This window comes from Pagrus major, chromosome 8, assembly GCF_040436345.1.
Source record: "Pagrus major chromosome 8, Pma_NU_1.0".
Classification (NCBI taxonomy): Eukaryota; Metazoa; Chordata; class Actinopteri; order Spariformes; family Sparidae; genus Pagrus; species Pagrus major.
Window position 1 is genome coordinate 4,176,675 of NC_133222.1, and position 12,238 is coordinate 4,188,912.

At 41.1% G+C, this 12,238-nt stretch overlaps 1 protein-coding gene across 1 annotated transcript in view; it reads left to right on the forward strand.

Moving 5' to 3' along the window:
- LOC141000861 (uncharacterized) overlaps window positions 1-12,238 on the forward strand; it is a 52,929-nt gene that overhangs the window by 23,836 nt on the left and 16,855 nt on the right. The window contains exons 13-31 of the mRNA XM_073471742.1: window positions 159-419; window positions 1,185-1,445; window positions 1,712-1,969; window positions 2,139-2,399; window positions 3,167-3,427; window positions 3,700-3,957; window positions 4,127-4,387; window positions 5,152-5,412; window positions 5,687-5,944; window positions 6,114-6,374; window positions 7,140-7,440; window positions 7,554-7,565; window positions 7,623-7,924; window positions 8,095-8,355; window positions 9,225-9,485; window positions 9,756-10,013; window positions 10,183-10,443; window positions 11,325-11,585; window positions 11,856-12,113. Of these exons, the coding sequence (XP_073327843.1) occupies window positions 159-419; window positions 1,185-1,445; window positions 1,712-1,969; window positions 2,139-2,399; window positions 3,167-3,427; window positions 3,700-3,957; window positions 4,127-4,387; window positions 5,152-5,412; window positions 5,687-5,944; window positions 6,114-6,374; window positions 7,140-7,440; window positions 7,554-7,565; window positions 7,623-7,924; window positions 8,095-8,355; window positions 9,225-9,485; window positions 9,756-10,013; window positions 10,183-10,443; window positions 11,325-11,585; window positions 11,856-12,113 (4,776 nt within the window). The remainder of the gene's footprint in view (window positions 1-158; window positions 420-1,184; window positions 1,446-1,711; window positions 1,970-2,138; window positions 2,400-3,166; window positions 3,428-3,699; window positions 3,958-4,126; window positions 4,388-5,151; window positions 5,413-5,686; window positions 5,945-6,113; window positions 6,375-7,139; window positions 7,441-7,553; window positions 7,566-7,622; window positions 7,925-8,094; window positions 8,356-9,224; window positions 9,486-9,755; window positions 10,014-10,182; window positions 10,444-11,324; window positions 11,586-11,855; window positions 12,114-12,238) is intronic.

A 12,238-nucleotide genomic window follows, 5' to 3' on the forward strand; every position in this document is an offset into this window, starting at 1 on the left:
TTAATTTATTTTAGATTGCAGCTTTTTGTCATTTGTCACTTTTTGGATCGGCAACTTTGCTCTGATCACTTGTAGATTTTGCACTTGCTACGGTCAGTATTACTTTTTCACCAGCTCCAATTTTTTCTCCTCATCCTACATTCATCCTGCACTCACAGAGCCTGAAGCTGTCAGGAATCCCACTGTCACTAATATCACAACATCCTCTGTGTTTCTAACCTGGACTGAACCATTGGGAAATATCTCCTTCTATAGAGTAAACTGGACTGATGGATATTTCAGTGACTCTGAAAATGTGAATCAAACACATATAAACATTACTAACCTGACTGCTGGTGTCCAGTATAACATAAGTGTTACTGCAGTGGCAGATGATGAGCGTACTGAAGGACAGAGTCAATCTGTTACTCGATACACAAGTAAGTATTTAAATGTGGTTCATACTGTCAGGATGTCTGCTGAGGACACCTGGTGGAGAGGACTCTGCACTGATTTCAGCTTTTACCTCAGAGCTGCACTGAATGTGCTGGATGTAGGTTGTAGCTCTGGACATTTTTTGGGATGTTGTTGATGACACATCTCTTCAGTGTTGTGCAGATTTCAGGAGCATTTGTTGTGGTTGACAGACAGGGTTGGATATATCTTATTGTATCTGTACGGCTGTCGGTGTGGCAATGGCAATTTGTCAGTCTGTCCTCCACTTTGATCCAGACTGAAAGGTCTCCAGAACTACTTATTGGGTTACCATCAATTTTTGTATAGACACTCGTGTTCTCCAGAGGATGAAGCCAACTGATGTTGGTGATCACCGGAGTTCTCCTCTAGTGTTACTATGTTGTTGTCATTTGATTTTGTGTGAAATTTGTCAAAAACATTTGGATGGGTTGTCATGAAATTTGGTACAAATATTAATACCTCCTTTACCATAAACTTTGGTGATCCTCGGACTTTTCTCTAGTGCCACCATCAGGTCAAAATCCAAATTTGTCCGATAGATCGGTTTATGAAGATACCTGCAGCATGAGACATTCCCATCAAGGGAATCTTAGCATTGACATTGTGAAAATATTCTATGCCGATGACATTAGCATTTAGCTGAAAGCACAGAATTCCACAGCCACAAGAAGAGATGCACATAGAAATGATTCAGAAAATTTCTACACATAACATCTTTTCCCTCTCAGGACCTGAAGTAGTCAGGAACCTCACTGTTGCCAACATCACAACATCCTCTATATCTCTGATGTGGACTGAACCAGAGGGAAACAGATCCTTCTATAGAGTACAGTGGACTAATGGAACAACTAACTGGAAAAACATTGTCACTGACAATAAGATGAATGTCACTGGGCTGACTGCTGGGGTGCAGTACAATATCACTGTCATAGCAGTGGCTGGAGATAACACAACAGAAAGTGAAATGGCTCAGATTTCTCAATATACAAGTAAGATGATGAGTTACATTTTTGCTCATGAAAGTATTTAGTCTATTTTCTCATCCTTTCTCTAACTCCACCATGTAAGGAAGTGGAAACAATTGTATCAAAGGAATGAATCATGGATGAAGATTAAAAAAAAACAGCCATTTAATATCATAGTGTTACTGATGTGTGATTGTTTAGGCAACGGACACAACTACACAAATAGTACAGATTTCACTCACATAGGTTGTACCACTTGGTTCGGTCCTCTTCTCTCCTCTACTCTTTAGGACCTGGTAAAATTGGGGTACCCACTGTATCCACAACCACCACCTCCATCTCTCTGAACTGGACAAAACCTCCTGGTGAGGTGTTCATGTACAGGGTGGAGTGGAATAATGGAGGATCACAGATGGTCAAATACACAGATAATATCGCTGCAGTGCTATCACCCCTGATCCCGGGTACTACCTACACAATCACAGTCATTGCTGTTGCTGGAGACAATCAGACAGAAGGAGACGGTCAAACATTAACCTCAGTCACAAGTAACAAAACTTTAATTTATTTTAGATTGCAGCTTTTTGTCATTTGTCACTTTTTGGATCGGCAACTTTGCTCTGATCACTTGTAGATTTTGCACTTGCTACGGTCAGCATTATTTTTTCATCAGCTCTAATTTTTTCTCCTCATCCTACATTCATCCTGCGCTCACAGAGCCTGAAGCTGTCAGGAATCCCACTGTCACTAATATCACAACATCCTCTGTGTTTCTAACCTGGACTGAACCATTGGGAAATATCTCCTTCTATAGAGTAAACTGGACTGATGGAAATGTCCGTGACTCTGAAAATGTGAATCAAACACATATAAACATTACTAACCTGACTGCTGGTGTCCAGTATAACATAACTGTTACTGCAGTGGCAGATGATGGCCTTACTGAAGGACAGAGTCAATCTGTTACTCGATACACAAGTAAGTATTTAAATGTGGTTCATACTGTCAGGATGCCTGCTGAGGACACCTGGTGGAGAGGACTCTGCACTGATTTCAGCTTTTACCTCAGAGCTGCACTGAATGTGCTGGATGTAGGTTGTAGCTCTGGACATTTTTTGGGATGTTGTTGATGGCACATCTCTTCAGTGTTGTGCAGATTTCAGGAGCATTTGTTGTGGTTGACAGACAGGGTCAGATATGCCTTATATGCTAGCTGTACAGCTGTCGGTGTGGCAATGGCGATTTGTCAGTCTGTCCTCCGCTTTGATCCAGACTGAAAGGTCTCCAGAACTACTTAATGGGTTACCATCAATTTTTGTATAGACACTCATGGTCTCCAGAGGATGAAGCCAACTGATGTTGGTGATCACCGGAGTTCTCCTCTAGTGTTACTATGTTGTTGTCATTTGATTTTGTTTGAAATTTGTCAAAAACATTTGGATGGGTTGTCATGAAATTTGGTACAAATATTAATACCTCCTTTAGCCTAAACTTTGGTGATCCTCGGACTTTTCTCTAGTGCCACCATCAGGTCAAAATTCAAATTTGTCCGATAGATCGGTTTATGAAGATACCTGCAGCATGAGACATTCCCAGCAAGGGAATCTTAGCATTGACATTGTGAAAATATTCTATGCCGATGACATTAGCATTTAGCTGAAAGCACAGAATTCCACAGCCACAAGAAGAGATGCACATAGAAATGATTCAGAAAATTTCTACACATAACATCTTTTCCCTCTCAGGACCTGAAGTAGTCAGGAACCTCACTGTTGCCAACATCACAACATCCTCTATATCTCTGATGTGGACTGAACCAGAGGGAAACAGATCCTTCTATAGAGTACAGTGGACTAATGGAACAACTAATTGGAATAACAGTGTCACTGACAATAAAATGAATGTCACTGGGCTGACTGCTGGGGTGCAGTACAATTTCACTGTCATAGCAGTGGCTGGAGATAACACAACAGAAAGTGAAATGGCTCAGATTTCTCACTATACAAGTAAGATGATGAGTTACATTTTTGCTCACGAAAGTATTTATAGTCTATTTTCTCATCCTTTCTCTAACTCCACCATGTAAGGAAGTGGAAACAATTGTATCAAAGGAACGAATCATGGATGAAAATTAAAAAAAAAAACAGCCATTTAATATCATAGTGTTACTGATGTGTGATTGTTTAAAGCAACGGACACAGTTACACAAAATAGTACAGATTTCACTCACATAGATTGTACCACTTGGTTCGGTCCTCTCCTCTCCTCTACTCTTTAGGACCTGGTAAAATTGGGGTACCCACTGTATCCACAACCACCATCTCCATCTCTCTGAACTGGACAAAACCTCCTGGTGAGGTGTTCAAGTACAGGGTGGAGTGGAATAATGGTGGAGCTTTGATGAGCATGTTAACATCTGATACCTCTGCTGAGCTATCACCCCTGATCCCGGGCACTACCTACACAATCACAGTCATTGCTGTTGCTGGAGACGATCAGACAGAAGGAGACGGTCAAACATTAACCTCAGTCACAAGTAACAAAACTTTAATTTATTGTAGATTGCAGCTTTTTGTCATTTGTAACTTCTTGGATTGGCAAATTTGCTCTGATCACTTGTAGATTTTGCACTTGCTACGGTCAGTATTACTTTTTCACCAGCTCTAATTTTTTCTCCTCATCCTACGTTCATCCTGCACTCACAGAGCCTGAAGCTGTCAGGAATCCCACTGTCACTAATATCACAACATCCTCTGTGTTTCTAATCTGGACTGAACCATTGGGAAATATCTCCTTCTATAGAGTAAACTGGACTAATGGATATTTCAGTGACTCTGAAAATGTGAATCAAACACATATAAACATTACTAACCTGACTGCTGGTGTCCAGTATAACATAAGTGTTACTGCAGTGGCAGATGATGAGCGTACTGAAGGACAGAGCAAATCTGTTACTCGATACACAAGTAAGTATTTAAATGTGGTTCATACTGTCAGGATGTCTGCTGAGGACACCTGGTGGAGAGGACTCTGCACTGATTTCAGCTTTTACCTCAGAGCTGCACTGAATGTGCTGGATGTAGGTTTTAGCTCTGGACATTTTTTGGGATGTTGTTGATGACACATCTCTTTAGTGTTGTGCAGATTTCAGGAGCATTTGTTGTGGTTGACAGACAGGGTTGGATATATCTTATTGTAGCTGTACAGCTGTCGGTGTGGCAATGGCAATTTGTCAGTCTGTCCTCCGCTTTGATCCAGACTGAAAGGTCTCCAGAACTACTTAATGGGTTACCATCAATTTTTGTATAGACACTCGTGTTCTCCAGAGGATGAAGCCAACTGATGTTGGTGATCACCGGAGTTCTCCTCTAGTGTTACTATGTTGTTGTCATTTGATTTTGAGGGAAATTTGTCAAAAACATTTGGATGGGTTGTCATGAAATTTGGTACAAATATTAATACCCCTTTAGCATAAACTTTGGTGATCCTCGGACTTTTCTCTAGTGCCACCATCAGGTCAAAATTCAAATTTGTCCGATAGATTGGTTTATGATGATACCTGCAGCATGAGACATTCCCAGCAAGGGAATCTTAGCATTGACATTGTGAAAATATTCTATGCCGATGACATTAGCATTTAGCTGAAAGCACAGAATTCCACAGCCACAAGAAGAGATGCACATAGAAATGATTCAGAAAATTTCTACACATAACATCTTTTCCCTCTCAGGACCTGAAGTAGTCAGGAACCTCACTGTTGCCAACATCACAACATCCTCTATATCTCTGATGTGGACTGAACCAGAGGGAAACAGATCCTTCTATAGAGTACAGTGGACTAATGGAACAACTAACTGGAAAAACATTGTCACTGACAATAAGATGAATGTCACTGGGCTGACTGCTGGAGTGCAGTACAATTTCACTGTCATAGCAGTGGCTGGAGATAACACAACAGAAAGTGAAATGGCTCAGATTTCTCACTATACAAGTAAGATGATGAGTTACATTTTTGCTCACGAAAGTATTTATAGTCTATTTTCTCATCCTTTCTCTAACTCCATCATGTAAGGAAGTGGAAACAATTGTATCACAAGAATAAATGATAGATGAAAATAAAATTTAAAAAAACAACTACATTTAATATCATAGTGTTACTGATGTGTGATTGTTTAAGCAACGGACACAATTACACAAATAGTACAGATTTCACTCACATAGGTTGTACCACTTGGTTCGGTCCTCTCCTCTCCTCTACTCTTTAGGACCTGGTAAAATTGGGGTACCCACTGTATCCACAACCACCACCTCCATCTCTCTGAACTGGACAAAACCTCCTGGTGAGGTGTTCAAGTACAGGGTGGAGTGGAATAATGGAGGATCACAGATGGTCAAATACACAGAAAATATCTCTGCAGTGCTATCACCCCTGATCCCGGGTACTACCTACACAATCACAGTCATTGCTGTTGCTGGAGACAATCAGACAGAAGGAGACGGTCAAACATTAACCTCAGTCACAAGTAACAAAACTTTAATTTATTTTAGATTGCAGCTTTTTGTCATTTGTAACTTTTTGGATCGGCAACTTTGCTCTGATCACTTGTAGATTTTGCACTTGCTACGGTCAGCATTATTTTTTCACCAGCTCTAATTTTTCCTCCTCATCCTACATTCGTCCTGCGCTCACAGAGCCTGAAGCTGTCAGGAATCCCACTGTCACTAATATCACAACATCCTCTGTGTTTCTAACCTGGACTGAACCATTGGGAAATATCTCCTTCTATAGAGTAAACTGGACTGATGGAAATGTCCGTGACTCTGAAAATGTGAATCAAACACATATAAACATTACTAACCTGACTGCTGGTGTCCAGTATAACATAAGTGTTACTGCAGTGGCAGATGATGGCCTTACTGAAGGACAGAGTCAATCTGTTACTCGATATACAAGTAAGTATTTAAATGTGGTTCATACTGTCAGGATGCCTGCTGAGGACACCTGGTGGAGAGGACTCTGCACTGATTTCAGCTTTTACCTCAGAGCTGCACTGAATGTGCTGGATGTCGGTTGTAGCTCTGGACATTTTTTGGGATGTTGTTGATGGCACATCTCTTCAGTGTTGTGCAGATTTCAGGAGCATTTGTTGTGGTTGACAGACAGGGTTGGATATATCTTATTGTATCTGTACGGCTGTCGGTGTGGCAATGGCAATTTGTCAGTCTGTCCTCCACTTTGATCCAGACTGAAAGGTCTCCAGAACTACTTATTGGGTTACCATCAATTTTTGTATAGACATTCATGGTCTCCAGAGGATGAAGCCAACTGATGTTGGTGATCACCAGAGTTCTCCTCTAGTGTTACTATGTTGTTGTCATTTGATTTTGAGTGAAATTTGTCAAAAACATTTGGATGGGTTGTCATGAAATTTGGTACAAATATTAATACCCCCTTTACCATAAACTTTGGTGATCCTCGGACTTTTCTCTAGTGCCACCATCAGGTCAAAATCCAAATTTGTCCGATAGATCGGTTTATGAAGATACCTGCAGCATGAGACATTCCCATCAAGGGAATCTTAGCATTGACATTGTGAAAATATTCTACACCGATGACATTAGCATTTAGCTGAAAGCACAGAATTCCACAGCCACAAGAAGAGATGCACATAGAAATGATTCAGAAAATTTCTACACATAACATCTTTTCCCTCTCAGGACCTGAAGTAGTCAGGAACCTCACTGTTGCCAACATCACAACATCCTCTATATCTCTGATGTGGACTGAACCAGAGGGAAACAGATCCTTCTATAGAGTACAGTGGACTAATGGAACAACTAACTGGAAAAACATTGTCACTGACAATAAGATGAATGTCACTGGGCTGACTGCTGGAGTGCAGTACAATTTCACTGTCATAGCAGTGGCTGGAGATAACACAACAGAAAGTGAAATGGCTCAGATTTCTCACTATACAAGTAAGATGATGAGTTACATTTTTGCTCATGAAAGTATTTAGTCTATTTTCTCATCCTTTCTCTAACTCCACCATGTAAGGAAGTGGAAACAATTGTATCAAAGGAATGAATCATGGATGAAGATTAAAAAAAAACAGCCATTTAATATCATAGTGTTACTGATGTGTGATTGTTTAGGCAACGGACACAACTACACAAATAGTACAGATTTCACTCACATAGGTTGTACCACTTGGTTCGGTCCTCTTGTCTCCTCTACTCTTTAGGACCTGGTAAAATTGCGGTACCCACTGTATCCACAACCACCACCTCCATCTCTCTGAACTGGACAAAACCTCCTGGTGAGGTGTTCAAGTACAGGGTGGAGTGGAATAATGGTGGAGCTTTGATGAGCATGTTAACATCTGATACCTCTGCTGAGCTATCACCCCTGATCCCGGGTACTACCTACACAATCACAGTCATTGCTGTTGCTGGAGACAATCAGACAGAAGGAGACGGTCAAACATTAACCTCAGTCACAAGTAACAAAACTTTAATTTATTTTTAGATTGCAGCTTTTTGTCATTTGTAACTTTTTGGATTGGCAACTTTGCTCTGATCACTGGTAGATTTTGCACTTGCAACGGTCAGTATTATATTTTCACCAGCTCTAATTTTTTCTCCTCATCCTACATTCATCCTGCGCTCACAGAGCCTGAAGCTGTCAGGAATACCACTGTCACTAATATCACAACATCCTCTGTGTTTCTAACCTGGACTGAACCATTGGGAAATATCTCCTTCTATAGAGTAAACTGGACTGATGGATATTTCAGTGACTCTGAAAATGTGACTCAAATACATATAAACATTACTAACCTGACTGCTGGTGTCCAGTATAACATAAGTGTTACTGCAGTGGCAGATGATGAGCGTACTGAAGGACAGAGTAAATCTGTTTTCCAATACACAAGTAAGTATTTAGATGCGGCTCACACTGTCAGGTAGCAAGAGTGTGCAGAAGACACCTGTTGGCAAAGCAGCCGAGTACTTTGACAGTTAAAGACTGTCTGCAGTGATCACAAGCAGGATGAAACTCTGAAGTCACTGTAAGAAAAGTCCAGATAACAAGTCCTCTCTACGAAGAAGGTGTTGACTGCTGGTTTGGGCATCAGCTGCAGTGATGCTGTTGTTGTACTGGACTGCTGTGATGACAAGAAAGCTCACCTGTGAAGCAAAGGCCTGGGTTTATTTTTATGTTTTTGCTTGTTTGTCCTTGGCTAATCGTCTTTGGCCCAAAGTTCTGTTTTGCCACAAGCAGGGTCATGGATACAGTAGTTGCAATGAGGTTTCTCCACAGTGTGGCTTGTCACGACATTCATTGTAGGGTGTGAGGCTCAGTGGTCCATCGAAGTCTTTGGCTACGTACAGACTACCAGCTCACGTGTTTTTTTGGCATACTCAGAATGAATCGAGATCGGCTTTAGGAAGTCTCTTCAGCACAAGTACACATGAAATGTGATTTTTGCCAGTCAGATCCAAACCTCATCTGGAGGTGGTTTGAAATGCGATTCAAATCAGATTTCTACAGCTGTTTCTCAGTCAGGACGCTCTGGTCAGTCATATCAGATTTCAGAGTACATTTTGTGCAACTCACAATGATGTTGGATGAACATCCAGCTGCATGGAAGCAGCTTGATACTGCAATGTTGCTGAGGCAGTATTGGTCTGGTTGCAAATTTACTGTTTTGGTGAATTTGATTCATTTTGATTTAAAAACAGATATGCGCGATGGAGTGATTTTTAAATTTGTTTTGCAATATAACACCTTTCCCTTCACAGGACCTGAAGCTGTCAGAAACCTCAAAGTCACTGAAATCACAACATCCTCTATATCTCTGATGTGGACTGAACCAGAGGGAGATAGATCCTTCTATAGAGTACAGTGGACTAATGGGACAACTAACTGGGTTGACAGTGTCACTGACACTGAAATGAATGTCACTGGGCTGACTGCTGGAGTGCAGTACAATTTCACTGTCATAGCAGTGGCTGGAGATAACACAACAGAAAGTGAAATGGCTCAGATTTCTCACTATACAAGTAAGATGATGAGTTACATTTTTGCTCATGAAAGTATTTATAGTCTATTTTCTCATCCTTTCTCTAACTCCACCATGTAAGTAAGTGGAAACAATTGTATCAAAGGAATGAATCATGGATGAAGATTAAAAAAAAACAGCCTTTTAATATCATAGTGTTACTGATGTGTGATTGTTTAAAGCAACGGACACAATTACACAAAGTAGTACAGATTTCACTCACATAGGTTGTACCACTTGGTTCGGTCCTCTTCTCTCCTCTACTCTTTAGGACCCGGTAAAATTGGGGTACCCACTGTATCCACAACCACCACCTCCATCTCTCTGAACTGGACAAAACCTCCTGGTGAGGTGTTCAAGTACAGGGTGGAGTGGAATAATGGAGGATCACAGATGGTCAAATACACAGATAATATCTCTGCTGAGCTATTACCCCTGATCCCGGGTACTACCTACACAATCACAGTCATTGCTGTTGCTGGAGACAATCAGACAGAAGGAGACGGTCAAACATTGACCTCAGTCACAAGTAACAAAACTTTAATTTATTTTAGATTGCAGCTTTTTGTCATTTGTAACTTCTTGGATTGGCAACTTTGCTCTGATCACTTGTAGATTTTGCACTTACAATGGTCAGTATTATATTTTCACCAGCTCTAATTTTTTCTCCTCATCCTACATTCATCCTGCACTCACAGAGCCTGAAGCTGTCAGGAATCCCACTGTCACTAATATCACAACATCCTCTGTGTTTCTAACCTGGACTGAACCATTGGGAAATATCTCCTTCTATAGAGTGACCTGGACTGATGGATATTTCAGTGACTCTGAAAATGTGAATCAAACACATATAAACATTACTAACCTGACTGCTGGTGTCCAGTATAACATAAGTGTTACTGCAGTGGCAGATGATGAGCGTACTGAAGGACAGAGTAAATCTGTTTTCCAATACACAAGTAAGTATTTAGATGCGTTTCACACTGTCAGGTAGCAAGAGTGTGCAGGAGACACCTGTTGGCAAAGCAGCCGAGTACTTTGACAGCTAAAGACTGTCTGCAGTGATCCCAAGCAGGATGAAACTCTGAAGTCACTGTAAGAAAAGTCCAGATAACAAGTCCTCTCTACGAAGAAGGTGTTGACTGCTGGTTTGGGCATCAGCTGCAGTGATGCTGTTGTTGTACTGGACTACTTTGATGACAAGAAAGCTCACCTCTGAAGCAAAGGCCTGGGTTTATTTTTATGTTTTTGCTTGTTTGTCCTTGGCTAATCGTCTTTGGCCCAAAGCTCTGTTTCGCCATGAGCAGGGTCATGGATACAGTAGTTGCAACGAGGTTTCTCCACAGTGTGGCTTGTCACGACATTCATTGTAGGGTGTGAGGCTCAGTGGTCCTTCGAAGTCTTTGGCTATGTCCAGACTACCAGCTCACGTGTTTTTTTGGCATACTCAGAATGAATCAAGATCGGCTTTAGGAAGTCTCTTCAGCACAAGTACACATGAAATGTGATTTTTGCAAGTCAGATCCAAACCTCATCTGGAGGTGGTTTGAAATGCGATTCAAATCAGATTCCTACAGCTGTTTCTCAGTCAGGACGCTCTGGTCAGTCATATCAGATTTCAGAGTGCCTTTTGTGCGACTCGCAGTGCAGGGTGTCTTGCTTAACAAATGTGGCAACCCGACCAGCTGATAGTGGATCCAATGACACAACGATGTTGGATGAACTTCCAGCTGTATGGAAGCAGCTTGATACTGCAATGTTTGCTGGGACAGTATGGGTCTGGTTGCAAAGTTACTGTTTTGGTGAATTTGATTGCGATATAACACATTTCCCTTCACAGGACCTGAAGCTGTCAGAAACCTCAACGTCACTGAAATCACAACATCCTCTATATCTCTGATGTGGACTGAACCAGAGGGAAACAGATCCTTCTATAGAGTACAGTGGACTAATGGAACAACTAACTGGGTTGACAGTGTCACTGACACTGAAATGAATGTCACTGGGCTGACTGCTGGAGTGCAGTACAATTTCACTGTCATAGCAGTGGCTGGAGATAACACAACAGAAAGTGAAATGGCTCAGATTTCTCACTATACAAGTAAGATGATGAGTTACATTTTTGCTCATGAAAGTATTTATAGTCTATTTTCTCATCCTTTCTCTAACTCCATCATGTAAGGAAGTGGAAACAATTGTATCAAAGGAATGAATCATGGATGAAGATTAAAAAAAAACAGCCTTTTAATATCATAGTGTTACTGATGTGTGATTGTTTAAAGCAACGGACACAATTACACAAAGTAGTACAGATTTCACTCACATAGGTTGTACCACTTGGTTCGGTCCTCTTCTCTCCTCTACTCTTTAGGACCCGGTAAAATTGGGGTACCCACTGTATCCACAACCACCACCTCCATCTCTCTGAACTGGACAAAACCTCCTGGTGAGGTGTTCAAGTACAGGGTGGAGTGGAATAATGGAGGATCACAGATGGTCAAATACACAGATAATACCTCTGCTGAGCTATTACCCCTGATCCCGGGTACTACCTACACAATCACAGTCATTGCTGTTGCTGGAGACAATCAGACAGAAGGAGACGGTCAAACATTAACCTCAGTCACAAGTAACAAAACTTTAATTTATTTTAGATTGCAGCTTTTTGTCATTTGTAACTTCTTGGATTGGCAACTTTGCTCTGATCACTTGTAGATTTTGCACTTGCAACGGTCAGTATTATATTTTCACCAG